The 18335-nt window shown below is 39.1% G+C and overlaps 1 protein-coding gene across 3 annotated transcripts in view; it reads right to left on the bottom strand.

Annotated features, from left to right (window-relative positions):
* Positions 1-18335, bottom strand: part of PTAR1 (protein prenyltransferase alpha subunit repeat containing 1) — a 57746-nt gene that overhangs the window by 33040 nt on the left and 6371 nt on the right. For 2 of the 3 annotated variants that reach the window (XM_027616382.2, XM_027616380.2), the window contains exons 2-3: positions 15511-15516; positions 14443-14612 (exon numbers count right to left, since the gene is read on the bottom strand). In XM_027616382.2, the coding sequence (XP_027472183.1) occupies positions 14443-14612; positions 15511-15516 (176 nt within the window). The remainder of the gene's footprint in view (positions 1-14442; positions 14613-15510; positions 15517-18335) is intronic. The other variant, XM_027616381.2, reaches the window with a different exon arrangement.

The raw sequence follows: 18335 nt of genomic DNA, 5'->3' as shown, positions 1-18335 counted from the left end.
TATTTTGTCAAATGCGTTTTCTGCATGTATTGAGAGGACCATATGATTCTTGTTCTTTCTTTTGTTAATGTATTGTATCACGTTGATTGATTTGCGGATGTTGAACCAGCCTGGCAGCCCAGGGATAAATCTCACTTGGTCATGGTGAATAATCCTTTTAATGTACTGTTGGATCCTACTGGGTAGTATTTTGGTGAGAATTTTTGCATCCATGTTCATCAAGGATATTGGTCTGTGTAATTCTCCTTTTTGATGGGGTCTTTGTCTGGTTTTGGGATCAAGGTAATGGTGGCCTCATAAAATGAGTTTGGAAGTTTTCCTTCCATTTCTATTTTTTGGAACAGTTTCAGAATAGGTATTAATTCTTCTTTAAATGTTTGATAGAATTCCCCTGGGAAGCCATCTGGCCCTGGGCTTTTGTTTGTTGGGAGATTTTTGATGACTGCTTCAATTTCCTTAGTGGTTATAGGTCTGTTCAGGTTTTCTATTTCTCCTGGTTCAGTTTTGGTAGTGGATACATCTCTAGGAATGCACCCATTTCTTCCAGGTTATCTAATTTGCTGGCACAGAGTTGCTCATAATATGTTCTTATAATTGTTTGTATTTCTTTGGTGTTGGTTGGGATCTCTCCTCTTTCATTCATGATTTTGTTGATTTGGGTCATTTCTCTTTTCTTTTTGATAAGTCTGGCCAGCGGTTTATCAATCTTGTTAATTCTTTCAAAGAACCAGCTCCTAGTTTCGTTGATCTGTTCTACTGTTCTTTTGGTTTCTAGTTCATTGATTTCTGCTCTGATCTTTATTATTTCTCTTCTCCTGCTGTGTTTAGGCTTTATTTGCTGTTCTTTCTCCAGCTCCTTTAGGTGTAGGGTTAGGTTGTGTATTTGAGACTTTTCTTGTTTCTTGAGAAAGGCTTGTATTGCTATATACTTTCCTCTCAGGACTGCCTTTGCTGTATCCCAAAGATTTTGAACAGTTGTGTTTTCATTTTCATTGGTTTCCATGAATTTTTCTAATTCTTTTTTAATTTCCTGGTTGACCCATTCATTCTTTAGTAGGATGCTCTTTAGCCTCCATGTATTTGAGTTTTTTCCGACTTTCCTCTTGTGATTGAGTTCTAGTTTCAAAGCATTGTGGTCTGAAAATATGCAGGGAATGATCCCAATCTTTTGGTATCGGTTGAGACCTGATTTGTGACCTAGGATGTGATCAATTCTGGAGAATGTTCCATGGGCACTAGAGAATGTGTATTCCGTTGCTTTAGGATGGAATGTTCTGAATATGTCTGTGAAGTCCATTTGGTCCAGTGTGTCATTTAAAGTCTTTATTTCCTTGTTGATCTTTTGCTTAGATGATCTGTCCATTTCAGTCAGGACAGTGATAAAAGTCCGCCACTATTATTGTATTGTTGTCAATGTGTTTCTTTGCTTTTGTTATTAATTGCCCTATATAATTGGCTGCTCCCATGTTCGGGGCATAGATATTTACAACTGTTAGATCTTCTTGTTGGATAGACCCGTTAAGTAAGATATAGTGTCCTTCTTCATCTCTTATTACAGTCTTTGTTTTAAAATCTAATTTGTCTGATATAAGAATTGCCACCCCAGCTTTCTTTTGGTGTCCATTAGCATGGTAAATGGTTTTCCACCCCCTTACTTTCAATCTGGGGGGGTCTTTGGGTTTAAAATGAGTCTCTTGCAGACAGCATATCGATGGGTCTTGTTTTTTAATCCAATCTGATAGCCTGTGTCCTTTGATTGGGGCATTTAGCCCATTTACATTCAGGGTAACTATTGAAAGATAGGAATTTAGTGCCATTGTATTGCCTGTAAGGTGACTGTGACTGTATATTGTCTCTGTTCCTTTCTGATCTGTGCTGCTTTTAGGCTCTCTCTTTGCTTAGAGGACCCCTTTCAATATTTTTTAGGGCTGGTTTTGTGTTTGCAAATTCCTTTAGTTTTTGTTTGTCCTGGAAGCTTTTTACCTCTCCTTCTATTTTCAATGACAAGACTAGCTGGATATAGTATTCTTGGCTGCATATTTTTCTCGTTTAGTGCTCTGAAGATATCATGCCTGTCCTTTCTGGCCTGCCAAGTCTCTGTGGATAGGTCTGTTGCCAATCTAATGTTTCTACCATTGTAGGTTACATATCTCCTCTCCCGAGCTGCTTTCAGGATTTTCTCTTTGTCTCTGAGACTGGTAAGTTTTACTATTAGATGTCGGGGCATTGACCTATTTTTATTGATTTTGAGAGGGGTTCTCTGTGCCTCCTGGATTTTGATGCCTGTTTCCTTCCCCACATTAGGGAAGTTCTCTGCTATAATTTGCTCCAATATACCTTCTGCCCCCCTCTTTCTTCTTCTTCTGGGATCCCAATTATTCTAATGTTGTTTCATCTTATCGTATCGCTTATCTCTCGAATTCTGCCCTCGTGATCCTGTAGTTGCTTATCTCTCATTTTCTCAGCCTCTTTATTTTCCATCATGTGGTCTTCTATATCGCTGATTCTCTCTTCTGCCTCATTTATCCTAGCAGTTAGTGCCCCCATTTTTGATTGCACCTCATAAATAGCCTTTTTGATTTCGACTTGGTTAGATTTTAGTTTTTTTATTTCTCCAGAAAGGGTTTCTCTAATAACTTCCACGCTTTTTTCAAGCCCAGCTAGTATCTTTAAAGTCATGATTCTGAACTCTAGGTCCGACATCGTACTAATGTCAGTATTGAGTAGATCCCTGGCAGATGGTACTACTTCTTCTTTTTGCTGAAGTGATTTTTTTCGTCTTGTCATTTTGTCCAGAGGAGAACAGATAAATGAGAGAACAAAATGCTAACAGGTTAACAACGTCCCCAGCAAATATACTCTATACAAATCAGAAAAGACCTGAAACCAGTGGAAAAGAAAGGGAGAGAAAGAAAAAAGAAAGAGAAAAAAAGAAAAAGATAAAAACAAACAAAAACAGAACAGAACAAAAAAAAACAGAATATGATCAAATATGATCAGGCTAGTGCATAGATCAGTGCCACACACTAGATTTTGGGTGTATTTGGTCTGTTAGAAGAAAGTGCCTCCTAAAATTTTAAAGGAAGAAAGACTTATATATGTACAAAATAAGGGTTGATACAATGAAGGGATGGAAGATGACTGTAAAGATGAAACTTATAAAAGCTTTTATAAACGGAATTGATAAGAAGTTGTTTGAAAGAAGAAAGAAGAAGATTTAAAAAAAAGAAAAAAGAAAAGAAAAAAAATGGGAGAGACTGTGATCAAGCAGGAGACTAGAACAAAGCCATACACTAGTGATTTAGGGTATATTTTGATCTGTTAGAAGAAACTGTATATCAAAATTTTCAAAGAGAGAAGAACATATGTGTATGCCAAAAATAAGGGTAACTACTATGAATGGATAAAGTATGACTCTAAAAATGAAAAATAAAAAATGTTTTTTTAAAAAAAGGGATTGATAGGATGTTGGTTGAAAAAGGGAAAAAGAAAAATGCAAAAAAAACACACAAAAAACAGTTTAAAAAATTAACTTTGAAAAACTAATGAATCATGGTAAAAAAGCCATGAATTCTATGTGCAGTATTCCCCTAGTGCTGGAGTTCTCCCATTCTCCTTGATCGGTAAACTTGGTCTTGGCTTGCTGGCTGTTCGTGCTGATCTTCTGGGGGAGGGGCCTGTTGCCGTGGTTCCCAAATGTCTTTGCCGGAGGCAGAATTGCCCCGTCCTTGTCGGTCCGGGCTAAGCAAGCTGCTCGGGTTTGCTCTCAGGAGCTTTTGTTCCCTGCAAGCTCTCGGTACAGCTTTGGAGGACCAGGGTGAAAATGGTGGCCTCCCACTCTGCCCGGAGGAGCTGAGAACTCGGGGCCCAGCTCCTCAGTGCGCCCCCAGAGAAAAGCAGTCACTCCCATCTCCCCGGACTCCGGCAGCACTCCGTGCTCACCCGGCCTGTGACCGAGCGTTTCTATCTCTGGCACCCGACCCTGTGTGGAGTCTCCAAACCCAGCAGATCCCTGCGGTGCACTCCTGTGCTGCTCCTCCTGGGGGAGGGAGGGGAGTTTCCCCGGCTCTGCTGCTTGTTGGGTCCCTGCTGGAGGCGCAGTGGCCCGACTGGGCCGCGGATCACAGTTTATGGCCACCCCGAGCTGCGAGCCCGCGCCTCGGCTCCGTCTCTGCAGCCGGCTTCCCCGCTCCGATCCCTGGGAGCTCTACCGCACTCAGGCACCCCCGGTCTTTCTGTGACCCCGAGGGTCCTGAGACCACACTGTCCCGCGAGGGTTCCACTTCCCGCTTAGCCACTGGAGCGACGTCCCTCCACGGAGCCAGCTTCTAAAAGTTCCGATTTTGTGCTCCGCGGCTCTATCACTTGCCGGAAGCGGCCGACGGAGGCCCCCTCCCCCGCCGTCTATCCTCCCGAATATCGCCTCAGATTCACTTCTCCGCACGTCCTACCTTCCCGTAAGTGGTCGCTTCTCTGTTCAAAGAGTTGTTGCTATTCTCTTCTTCGATCTCCTGTTGAGTTCGTAGGTGTTCAGAATGGTTTGATCCCTAGTCAGCTGAATTCCTGAGACCAGACGAAATCCAGGTCTCCTACTCCTCCGCCATCTTGCTCTGCCTATCATTTATCTTTATTATTATTTAGGCTTTTTCCTGTTTGTTTTTACTATTATAGTTAATATTACTGGAAACACACTTATCTCATAGATTATTTTCTCAGGATATATTTCCAGGAGTTGAACTATTACATCAAACAATATAAATACCAGTATGGCTCGTACTAAGCATTTCCAAACTGTCCTTCAAATGAATGGTATCTATTCATATTGCCAAGAGTAAGAGGAGTGCACTTATGTCCCTGTAACTCTAACCTATATAACCGCATTTGAAAAATGAATGCATCAGATAAAAAATTATACCTTATTTCTGTTTTATTTTACAACTTTAATTTATAACCATTAATATGAACATTTTTTCATTTTTCTTTAGTATTTTCTACTTTCATTTTTAACAGCCTATTCAATATTCATTAGCTATTTGGTGATCATGGTATTGACAGAATTCCCATATATTCGAATAAGCTCCGTAAGCTTGTTTAATAGAGCAAAATCAGGGGCGCCTGGGTGGCTCAGTCGGTTAAGCGTCTGCCTTCAGCTCAGGTCATGATCCCAGGGTCCTGGGATCGAGCCCCACATTGGGCTCCCTGCTCCTCGGGGAGTCAGCTTCTCCCTCTCCGTCTGCCTCCTACTCTGCCTACTTGTGTTTTCTCTCTGTCCAATAAATAAATAAATAATCTTAATAAAAAAAAGAGCAAAATCAGTAATGTAGTTAGATATACTGTCTTCATTTTACTAAAACTGAAAAGAGAATTTTAGGATTAAGATGATCAATGTAGGGGCATGAAATTAAGCGAACTTCTACCGAGCTCATATTAAACACAAGGCAAAATAAAATAATAAAAATAATTATAATTATTTAGCATTAGTGTATACCACATATTACTGGAAGTCCTTTATTTACATTATTTCACTGAGTTCCCATGATTATGGTTCAAGATATTCTTGTTTTGCTTTAGAGATAAGGAAATTGACATTTAGAGAGTTTAAATAATTTGTTCCTGGGCACCCAATTCGTATATGGCAAAGTCAGCATCTGTTTTTAATAACTCAATTACATGGCAATTAAAATACCTGTGTATAATAAATAATGGGGACATCTCAGTGTTTAATAGACTTTTTAAAAGACAGGAACATACATGGGGTGCCTGGGTGGCTCAGGTCATGATCTCAGGGTCCTGGGATCAAGTCCCACATCAGGCTCCCTGCCCAGTGGGGAGCCTGCTTCTCCCTCTGCCTGCTGCTCCCCCTGCTTGTACTCTCTCTCTGAAATAAATAAAATCTTAAAAAAAAAAAAAGAACATGCATAAATATACCTCTATAATCATTTTACTTTTTTTTTTTTTTTAAGATTTTATTTATTTATTTCACAGAGAGAGACACAGCGAGAGAGGGAACACAAGCAGGGGGTAGTGGGAGAGGGAGAAGCAGGCTTCCCGCAGAGCAAGGAGCCCGATGCGGGGCTCGACCCCAGGACCTCAGATCATGACCTGAGCCGAAGGCAGATGCTTAACGACTGAGCCACCCAGGCGCCCTACCTCTACAGTCATTTTAAAATATTCTAAGTCGGGCGCCTGGGTGGCTCAGTCGGTTAAACGGCTGCCTTCGGCTCAGGTCATGATCCTGGAGTCCCAGGATCGAGTCCCGCATCGGGCTCCCTGCTCGGCAGGGAGTCTGCTTCTGCCTCTGACCCTCTTCCCTCTCGTGCTCTCTATCTCTCATTCTCTCTCTCTCAAATAAATAAATAAAATCTTAAAAAAAAAAATAAATAAATAAAATAAAATAAAATATTCTAAGTGAACAAAAAAATCAATATTTCATTCTCAACCATCTTAATAAAAGAAATTAACAATTATTGTGAGCCTATGATTTCATTACTATAACATTCAATAAATGATACGATTAGCATACATTTTTGACTTCTATCTTCCTTGTTACAAGTCATTATATGCATAAACACAGTATGTCCATAAAGCATAATCTAATTAACCTCTTCATTCTTTTACTTTTAAGAAGCTTTAGGCACTAATTTAATATTTACCAAGAAAAATATAATTTTCTATACCATTATTTAATTCCACAATATCCCAAGTATTAATTGTGTGCAAATATTAAACTGGGACCTTAGAACTGACAGAATGGATATAATGATAAATAAGACCTAATCTTGCCTTCTAGAAGGTTACCCTTTAGTTGGAGAGAACATACAAACAATTATGTAAGACAGAATGAAATAATTATGAACTGGAAACATATACCATATTTTGGGAACCACCAAAGCAGTTGAAATTAATTCTCACTGGAGTACCCAGAGAAGGCTATAAATGAATGAAGTGGTAAAGAGCACTGCAGACTGGAAAGAAGGAGCAAGGATAAAGAGGCATGGAAGTTCACACAGGGTGCTCTCCAAGAGATTGTGAGTACCAGAGCTTGACTAGAGCACGAGATACTGGGGAAATGTGCCAGAAAACTAGAACCTGGTCAGAAACAAGAACCCACAATCTCCTTGTCAGCCTTTCTACTACCTGCCCTTCATGTGCTATACTCCACCGGAGCCAAACCCCACCATTCTCTAAACACAACTCCTATCTGACTACCTTCTCTGGATAACTCAGGTTTACCCGCTTGCTCTTCTCTCTGCCAGAAATGTCCTCCTATATCTGAATATCAAAACAAAACAACTTTCTTCATAAAGTCTCTCCTGACCTACCTACCTGGAAGCAATCTTTATTTCTATGTTCTGTATGTATCTTACTTTGTTACTGATATTGTATAAATAATCTCTTCTTGATGAGACTACATTTTTTGGAGGCAGGTCCTCTCTAATACATCTTCAGATTACTCATTCACTTAACAAAGATGAGAAAAATATGGCCCCTGTCCAAAAGAAGTTCCATGTGTACCCACAGCATAGAGGAGTTGTAAGCCATGCCACCTGGGTTTGAATCCCAGCTTCTCCACTTAATTGCCTATGTAACACAATGTTTTCGAACTTCAGTTTCCTTATCTGTGAAACAAGGATGATGAGAACATCAATCTGTTGTGAGCCAATGAGATTCATTCCAGTTCTCCACAGCTATTTGACACATAGTGAATGCTCAACCAACCAAAGATTTGTTCAAAATACCATTGCCGCTTACCAAGAAATGAATACTTTCAACATTAATCAAAGAAATCAGAAATGAGGCCGTTGTTCTTACAGTGAAACTATCTAAATTTCTAAACTTACAAAAAAAGGAATGAAAAAAACCCATGTGTTAAGGAGCTATATGGAAATGCTTCTGCATGATGGGAAGACTTCTAGAATTTCCTTTCAAATCTACAATTTTTCAAAATCCATTATACTACCTAGGTAACCTGGTGCTTATCGGACTCTCCCTTTTTGCATTAAGAAGAAATGTATGTAACCAATGGTAGTCGCCATTTGTTTGTACAGCTGACCCTCGAACAACATGGGTTTGTGCCTCACGGTTCCATTTGTATGCTACTTTTTTCCAATAAACACAGTATAGCACTGTAAATGTATTTTCTCTTCTTTATGATTTTCTTAACATTCTTTTCTCTAGCTTACTTTATTGTAAGAATACAGTAAATAATAGATGTAACATACAAAATACGTGTTGACGATTCATGTTATCAGTAAGGCTTCTGATCAACAATAGGCTGTTACTAGTTAAGTTTTGGGGGAGTCAAAAGTTATACGCATATTTTTGAATGCACTAGCCGTGGCTGAGTCCAGTGCCCCAATCCCTGCATTGCTGAAGAGTCAATTATACTTCTAACACAACTCTCCTTCCCCACTCATAATTGAAGACAAGTCCATTCTCCATCACAGAGATACTTCTATATAGCAGGGCAAGGCAGAAACCAGTAAACACAGAAAATACCTAAGTTACCACTTTTCATTTTGTGGCTGTGTGGAAAGGAAAGCTAATCAAAGTGAGGCTTCCTCTACCAGAGGGACTCACCCTACCTGGTAGGGCAACAGCAATTGCTGGATTCAAAGCCCAGCTCTAACACTTCCCAGAAAATTCCTGGGCAAGTCACTTAATCTCTCTGTGCCTCTGTGTCCTCCTCATATGTAAAATGGAGCTAATAATTGTACTACCTCATGGGGTATTAAATGATTCACACTCATGGAGCGTCAGGACAATACCTGACACACAATAAGCACTCAATGAGGATTCCAGTTTCAAAGCCTGTATCTCCTAGCCCAGTTCCACAAGCTATACTGGGATTGGATGCGACCAGAGGGAGGAAAACAATCTCCTAAGCTCACTAAGCAGTGACTGCTGAGCAAGTTATTTCTCAACTTCTAAGAATCTCAGGATTTAAAACATCAACACCCTCACGGGCTGTGTATAAAACGCGTACAGCCACAAGCCCCTTTTCCCTCCTCTCTGACAAATTGCCAACTCCTCCCCACTCAGGCCTCAAGTTCAAATACGACCTCCTTCAGGAAGCATTCCAGTTAGATCCAAGAGGTGAGGGTGAAGTGAAATGTCAGAAATGGGAAAGGGCCAAAGAAAGAGAAGTAACCAGTTTAGAAATATTGGACATAATTAAAGAATCATTCCTGAATTACATGTATTTTTCTTTTTTTCTTCCCCACTGGTTCTGGTTAAATCAGAGAAAGGAAGCACTGTTTCTCGAGAGCCTACTATGTGTGAGGCACTGTGCTGGGTGCTTTATACACACTAACTCATGTGATCCTCTCAACAACCCTCTGAAACCTTTCACAATTCCCTTCTTTTGGTGAAGAAATAGGAAGAGGTTAAATAATTTGCCTAAAGTCACTGCTAAGTGACTGCAGCATGCTGATAAACTGAGTCTACACTCAGATATTTTCCTTCAAAGCAGATGTTCTTTCCACTCTAGCACACTGTCTACAATTACTTTGTCCTCTTCAAGTCAAGAGTGAACCAAGATCAAACGATAAACACGTATGATCCACAGTTGATGGTAACTGTTTTACTTCTACATTTAACAACCATATACCATATTCTTTGTTACCCAGAAGATGTGACCTACTGATATCCCTATGGTCTCTTGAAATTAAACAGATCTCTCACAAATACCAGAACATATACCAGCAAATGAATGTTCCTTTGTTAAACCGCTCTGACATATGACTAACTCATCATCACATCACAAGGGGAAAATGAATCAGGGCATATTATACACAGGAAAGTAGCTAAATTCCAACTGTGACAAGGAGAGGACAAAAGGATGCTACAGAAAAGTCAGAGAAAAATCAATTCTTTCTTTGCCACAATGGGATTCCAGAAACGGCCCAAAGCCAGAAGTCACTGGTAATGGTCACTTCATTTGCCAACTGTCTCTGACAGAGGTATGTTTTCATGCATCTAGAAATAAATCCAAGGTCAACTGGGTTGGTTAATCTCTCATTCTCCAAAATACATTCTGGTGACCACAAGAAGAGAGACTTGAGATAAAGCTATGTAGTAAACACCAGAAAGGCCCTTTTATTACAGAATCCAGTCACTGAATTGATAGCCAGACTAAGCTAAATCCTCTTGTTTACCAAACTCTTGTTATGTATTTAACAAATGTCTATTGAAAACATACAGGTGCTGAGGACATAAAGAAAGACAAGCCATTATCCCTCTTTCTAATAAGCTCACAATCTACCTGAGGAAAATATTTAAATAATCAACTATGATAAAGCATGGTGAGTGCTACTATGCAAGCAGTCGAAATAAAAGACTCCTGTAGGAATGAAGAGAATTACTGCTTCCTGAAGCAGTCAAACAGCCTTCGTGTGTGTGTGTGTGTGTGTGTGTGTGTGTGTGTGTGTGTGTGTGTGTGCGCGCATGTGTGCGCGTGCATACACTGCCAGTCACAACAATGGTGACAGGCTGAGGTGTGAACCTAGCCTCAGCAAAAGCATGCAGGTAAAGCAGGAAGACACAGCCAAGTCCGAGGATGGAACAGAGTGTGCTGTGGCTGGGAGGTATATCAAATGCTGCAGACTCTAATGCTTCTAGGGTTCAAATGAACATCAAAAAAGTAGCAAAGCAAACCTGGTGATAAGCAGCAATTGATCTCTGCCTTAGTGTCTGAAGGACATGAGGAGGTTGTAGCAAACTGGAACAGGCTTACCTAGTCAAGACAAGCAGAGGCTAGGAGCCCCAGCCAATTGTCGCTGTGCAGAAGTTCATGTACCCAACGCTTCTGAGTTTTCAAGTAAAGACAGATCCAGATTTCCATCTGAACTTTAGAAGTTCATCCTGACTTTAAATGTTTACCCAACTTATTAAAAACAGTTTAAGAAACATTATATAAGCCAAAACAAAACCTATCTGTGGGCTGACATCAGTCTGGGAGCTGAGAACATACAACCCCTGATGCTGAATGTAAAGCAGAGGAAAAGGCTGGTAATGAAGGCTGGGACAGACTGGGAAGGTCCTCGAATCCTATACCACAGTTTCAACTCCAACTTGACCCTGTAGGCATCATGAAATAAGATGCACAGATCCATATCTCAGAAAAGCATCTTTCAAACTGTGTTTCTAAGAAGTGTTGCTGAGAAGTATTGTCTGAAATGATTGGCTGGTGGCATGATGAACATGGATTACAGAAGAAGAGACTGAAAACAGAGACCAGCCTAGAGATCATCACATTTGTCCAGGTGAGAAAGAAGACACGAAGCATGGAAGATGGCCATCAAAGATGGCACAGCTGGCAGAGGCTATGAGAAAGAGGGAGCAGCGAGGGAAAACGATGGGAGTACACGCTTGGAGACAGTCCAAGTGCGGGACAGAGCTCTACTCGGTCAGGACTCCAATGCTGTGGACTTCTCTCTTGCTTCTTGTTTTTGTCGTGGATTTCTCAAAAATCAGAATTACAGTATCATTCCTCTCCCAAACCAAATAGGGCTACTACTGCAGCAGACTTAAAAAATATCAGTCTCTAAGTAATGAACAGGGATGCTGTGATGGTTAACTCTGGTTTTACGGTTAAACTCGACTGGCTACAGGGTGTCCAGATTAAACATTATTAAACATTATTTCTGAGTGTGTCTGTGAGATTAGCATTTAAATCAGTGGACTCCATGAAGTAGACTGCCCTCCCCAATGTGGGTGGGCATCATCCAATCTGTTGAGGGCCTGTATATAACAAAAGGAGGAAGCAGGAGATCTTTGATCCTTTGTGCTTCCTCCTGTCTGTCTGCTTGAGTTAGGGCATCTCATCTAATCTTCTCTGGCCTTTGGACTGGGATTTAAACCTTTGGCTCCCCCAGGGTCTGAGGCCTTCAGACTCAACCTAAATTTTATCATTGGCTTTCTTGGGTCTCCAGCTTGAAGAAAGCAGACTGTGAGACTTCTCAGCCTCCACAATCATGTCAGCCTATTTGTCACAAGAAATCTCTCTCCCTATATATAAAATTTTCTGGTTGTTTCTCTGGAGAACTCTAACCAGTATAGGTGCTTTCCAAACATCTAAGGAATTCAGCACATTAATGAGAGAACGAATTCAGTTTGGTTAAAAAGAAAAAAATCTATCCCAAGAATAAAGGTCACCTTCAGTTACAGAATACATTCCTAGGTGATGCCTAGGATTTGGGCATGATCAATCACACAGACACTGACATTTCTGAAATTCTTAAACTGAGAGCTTTGTTCACTTGGCTCTTATATATATTTTCTACAAAAACAGCTTTAAAGGTACAGCATTTTCACAAAATAACTGCTTTTTCTTAATATTTTTTACTTTTTTTCCTTAGCAATATTCACCTCTGTGTAATAAATGCTTTGGTTCACAAGTCTGGCAGAATTCTCTTATGTTAATCAGCATTTTCAGGTATCTTTTTTCTGTCATATCAGAAATTCATTCCATGTTTTTACTGTTAATACACAACCTAAATAGTATGTGATACTACACTAAACTATGCTGTCACCACCCACCAAAAAAGTGAAATTAAAAATTGTTTCCATGAAGAGGTAAGTTAGAATAATGTCAAGTTGCTTCTGTACTCACACACAGTTGCACCAGAATTCAAAATTTAGATGCTAGCTATTCGTGTGAGTGAGCTTAACCATGTGATCTTCTGCCTGGGTCTTCTTGGGCCTATCAAGACTAAAACTTCACAATGAGGAGACTCAGCAAAGCCTGCAGTGCAGTGTCCAGAGAGACAAGACACAGGGAAATGGAAAGAAAGACCTGGAGGGCTGCAGGGAGAAGGCAGGCTAGGCTAGCATACATGAATTGGCAAAAAATGATGATCTGAAACAACATTAACAGTAGCCTTTGACATTTTAAAAATTTACACTGTTTCTTCTCTACTACAAGAGCATCACTGTATCTCCCCACCTCCCCAAGCTAGTTATATATTGGCTCAATTATATATTTTTGTGTGCCAGAACATACACAATACAGCTGTATTTGGCCAAAAAAAAAAAACCTTGATGGATTCATATGGCATTATTTCATACCTTAATGTTGCTGAAACTTACTACAGGTTTCAAAAACAACTATCTACTTAGGGTGACGGAAGGGAGAATGAAAGAGGACCTAACAATGGATAAATATCCTTACCTTTAAATTTATGGCTAAACTTACACTTTAAATTTATGCCACAAACTTAAGCTATGCCATAAATGTAGGCGTATTATAAGAAATAATTATCAGAAGACTGATTGAAACACACAAAAACCAGAAACTATTTCACATTAAATCTTCAAGTCAGATTCCTTTTCTACTGGTCTAAACAGGGAAAAGTGCTATTATGACAGTATGTTAAGGACAATGCGAAGAGGAATACAAGAAAATCAGTATGTCATGCCTTTGGCAACACTCCACAAAGAAATTGTATTTCACCCAAGTGTAAGCTTCTTGAGTAAAAGGAACATGTATTATTCATCTTTTTATCCCCACAGTACTTAGAACAGCTTCTGGTATGAGTAGGCTCATGGTAATGGCTACCAAACTGGTAATTAAAATTCTCTAGGAAACAAAGTTCTTATTCAAAACGAGCCTCCAGGCATACTGAGCCCTTCGGAAGGTACGGCTGTATGTGGGAAGGGGCAGCTTTACAAAAACAGTTAAGAACATGGTCTTGGAGTCTTGGATGAGTACTCTTTTTTTTTTTAAACCTAAAAAGTAAAGGGAATTCGTGCATATGGAGGCTTAATACTGCCTATGGGGGAAAGCTAAGAAAAGAGACCAGGTAGAATGAACACAGATTGTCCCATGCGGCAAAGAACTATCTCAGAGGAGCCAAAGAAGTGAATGCTGGTATGGTTTTCTTTTGCTTATATCAGCATAGTTAGAAGACACAGAGGGTCAGAGCTCCACTGGGATTCACAGCACAACAGCACCTCCATAAATCACTGAGCTGGGTCACAGTGTAACTACCACCATCATGCCTCTGTTATTCCATTTGGTCTCCTACCAAAATGAGTTCTATTGTTTATAGAGTTCCTAAAGGATTAGAAACCAGAGAATCTGAACCGTAGGAACTAGAGTCCTTTTCAGTATTTTTCCAACTTTCTTTTATAGCCATAGGATGTCTTCTTCAAATAAAATTTTATAAATAACTCTGATACATAAAAAGGTAAAATCAGAACTGCTCTGATTTACTGTCCAGGCTATGGTAGGTAGCCTGGGATCCCGTATCACTATGGAGGCAAAATGTGAAAACTACTGACAGGTCCAAACTCCTCATTTGACAGAGAGGTTAAGCTGCCACCCAGGCAGTGAATGAAAGAGCCAGAACCAAAATCTAGGAATGCCAACACAGAGAAGGTTCTTCCCCCTGTATTCCATGCTGTTTCTAAAAAGCAAAGGAGGAAAGAGTTCATACTCACCATCTTTGTTGAGCCATTGCTTTCTTGTTCTGTACAAAAGGAGCTTGTTGTGGACATATGGTAAGAGGAACTTGACACACCAGCTCTCCACACCAAGTTTGTTTTCAACCAGGACTATGGGACTCCGGTTATACCTAGCTTCAGGACATGGGATCAGGCCAATTTCATCTCTTAATATGTAAAACAAAAAGAAGAAGTAAAGATAAGACTATTAGTTTTTCCAACATTTTTCAAATCCTACAGACTATTAAAAAGAAAAATAACATATTTCTCTCTCTCTTTTTTTAAAAGAGTTATCTATTTTTTTGTGGGGAAAGAGGGAGAGAGAGAGAGAGAGGAAGGGCAGAAGATGGAGAGAATCTTCAAGCAGACTCCTTGCTGAGCATAGAGCCTGATGTGGGACTCAATCCCAGGACCCTGAGATCATGACTTGAACTGAAATGAAGAGTCGGACACTTAACTGACTGAGCCACCCAGGCAACCCCATATTTCCCTTTCTTAAAAATACTATTTAGCTCACCTGCTGGATTAGTAGAAATTTTAAAAAACTGTTTTTTAATACAGACAAGAGTACAGGAAAATTAGTATGCTAACTCCCTGTTGACAAAAATGAAAACTGGTCTAAACTTTGGATGGAAATTTGAAAATGTCTTCCAAATTTTAAATTGCATATACTCTGAGCCCCAGTGATTCCACTGCTCAGAAATTATCCTATGTCAAAATATGTCAAAAGGATGTTTACTGCAACACTGCAACAAAACTGGAAACAATCTAAATATGTATCAATATAAAACTGGTAGAATAAATAGGCTAATCCATGCGGTAGAGGTGTACAAAAATGAGGCAGATCAGCATATGCTGGAATGGAAAGGATGCCAAGATATATAAAACCAGAAAAAGAGCAAAATACTAAGCGCAAAATGCATAAAGCATTTTGTATAATTTTTTTCAAAGAAGGATCCCAAGAAATTGGGGAGAAAAAGTACTTTATTTTTATACAGTTTAACTTTTCTTATCATTTGTATGTATTATTTCTATTTTTTAAAAAATGTCAACAAATGTACTTACACTTGCCTAGTAATATATGCAGAGAAGAAACATTATCAACAAAAGTTATCTTGTCAATGAGACTGTGGGCCATTTTTTCTTCTTTATAATCCTTCATACTTCATTGAATTAAAAAAAAAACACACACTGATAAATGTTGCTAAAACACAAAATACATTTCAGAATTTAGGTCATTTTCATTTTAAGGCAGCATCTATGTCCTTCAATCCGCCTCACCTTAAATTGAAAATTTACATTTGAGGCTAAGATTTAATAAATGACATATACAGCAGAGGACTTACATAGTAAATGAACCAGCAAACATAAAAATGGTTTTGCAAAAACACGCCTTTCAATTACAAAGATGTTGTGATAACTGCCTACATTAAAGAAAGAAAAAACTGGTTTTCAGAGCTTATGTATGACATTTTCTATTACATCTATTAGATACAAGAGGGGGAAACAGGAACAATTACAGGTTATAAGAAAAGCCCTCTTTATTTGTTAGGCCACCATCACAAATTGGTGGGAGGCTGTGGAACTAAAATAGAATCTCTCCTGGAAACTCTACACTAGATAGTTCAGAGGTAACCTACTTTCTACTGATCACTTCATTAATGACACAGGGATCCATCAATAAACAAGGGTACTCTAGTGGTTAAGTCACTAACCATTCTTTCAAGCTGATTTCACTTGAAGTAGATTTTAAGACCTAAGGCTTTCTGTCCTTACAACTGGCTCAACTGATTCAGAGGTGTTCTGATATACCACACCAGTACTATCTAAGCATTTTCTGAGTACCAAAATGTACTGGGTACTATGTTAGGTCCTGAAAATGCAAAAATGAATAAAACAAGGTGGTCTCAGACTTCGAAGTGCTGCTGGTTTTGATGAAAATTGTATCAATATCTATAATAAAATGTTAACACTTTGCCATTCCAGTAGTACAAAGTTTTGTAGGAAGCATGAAGCAATGCTGAGAGCGCATCTGAGTTCAACGTCCAGTATTTCAAAAAGTTTTTGCATTTGTATTTGGTTAATGTGACATCTACCTAATTCACCATCAGGACACCTAGCCACATCCAGAGCTATCCCTAACATATGTCTGTATCTCTGGTATTTTCTGGTATTCAGGTATTATTATATAAAATAGAACATTTAAAAATTAAACTAGAATTACAATAAAAAACTCAGTGTAATTATTTAAGAAAGTCTGTTGTCTGAGATCTAATAACCACTTACAACACTTCAAAGAACTGCCTAAGTCAACAATATGAATGCTAGAGTAACAAGAATAAACAAGAATAAAAGATCCTACCTTTGGGTACAGTCCATTTGCAGGGAAGGAGACAGAGTTACTTAAATTCACAATGTAAAAATCTGCCTTGCTCATTATTTACGCCAAAAATAAAATGCCCAATTAATAATTCAGTACCTAAATGAAAGGACAGAGCCATCTGCACGAATAAAAAACACACTTCTTTAGTTGGGTACCATTCTTCCGAGAACTAATTTTAAAAAAACAAGAATGCCTTGATACAGCAGATGCTCAATAACTGCTCTGAAAGGCTGATTATCATGCACTTCAGCGAGAATATTCAAATAAATCGTTTTCAAAGAATATCACTTCTTGATTCTCCAAAAGAACATCATCTCTGACTTCCTTCTAATGCATTGGGTCCAAGTCCTAGCTCTGTCAGTATTTTATATATACTGGCCTTAAATATCATTTGGCCTCTACAGACCTTAATTTCCTCATTTGTAAAATGGCAGAGTTCCATTCCATCTCTAAATAAGGGAAATGGACTGCTAGGGTCTCCTACGGCTTTCAAATTCTGAGAAACCTGGCAGTTATTCTCAGGGAAGTGGCCATATCAGGGAATGTAAAGCACTAGGGAAAACAAAACATTAAAAGAGAGGTAGTAGGATGTATACAAAAGTGCTCCATCTTCCAAGGTCCAGGGTTCTAGCTAGCCTCTGTTCTACCACTGACAGTCAAATGGGAATGGGGCAAGTCACTTGTCATCGGTATCCTTATCTGAAATACATAATAATGCCTCTTAGGAAGAGCAAATATTACAACGTAAACAATGTGATAAGCTCCGAAGTGACAGGCAAAGATGAAGTGTATTATCTTTAATTCATTTAAGAGCCTGAGGCCAACCAGAAAAGTTACTTGATTAACAGATGGGAAGGTGAAGCAAAAACGTTAAGCCTTTGTCAAGTGATCTGACCCTAAAATACAGTGCTTTGCTGCTTCCTAAAAATATAATCTGTACTTGATAAAGATAGGTAGGTCAATAAGCTTGCAAGTAACAGTGTGTTTGACTTCAGACTTCCATGCTGAGTCCCTCAGGTCATAGTCCACTTTTTTCCAGACAATTTAGAATAGGATTCTAGAATCATTTTAAAATTGGAAGGGACCTCATTCCCCCAGTACCTCATTTTATCAGACAAGGAAACTGAGGTCCACTGAGGTTAAGATGGTTACCCAAGGTCACACTGCTAATGCTAAGTTAAAAATCTGGATCTCTTAATAGCCCAAAACCCGTGACACTAAAGATAAAAACATCAGTGAAAGCAAGCAGGATTTAAATTAATTCCTTCTAGATTTCTGGCTATTTAAATTCTAATTATATATGCAAGAAAAGTTAGGAAACTCGGGGGGGGGGAGCGCGGAGGAACAAACTAAAAGTCTTTTTGTCATCCTTCTACACGCATGTTTGGTTATGCCTCCTTTTTTTTCTAAGTTTTACCAAAGTGGAATTATAGTGGATGTGCTGTCCTACAATCTTTTCTTTTTACTTATTTATTTTTATTTAAATTCCAGTTAGTTAACATACAGT

The sequence above is a fragment of the Zalophus californianus genome, chromosome 13 (genome assembly GCF_009762305.2).
Source record: "Zalophus californianus isolate mZalCal1 chromosome 13, mZalCal1.pri.v2, whole genome shotgun sequence".
Taxonomy (NCBI): domain Eukaryota; kingdom Metazoa; phylum Chordata; class Mammalia; order Carnivora; family Otariidae; genus Zalophus; species Zalophus californianus.
The sequence above is the reverse complement of the archived record's forward strand: the minus strand, read 5'-3'. Positions and strand labels throughout refer to the sequence as shown.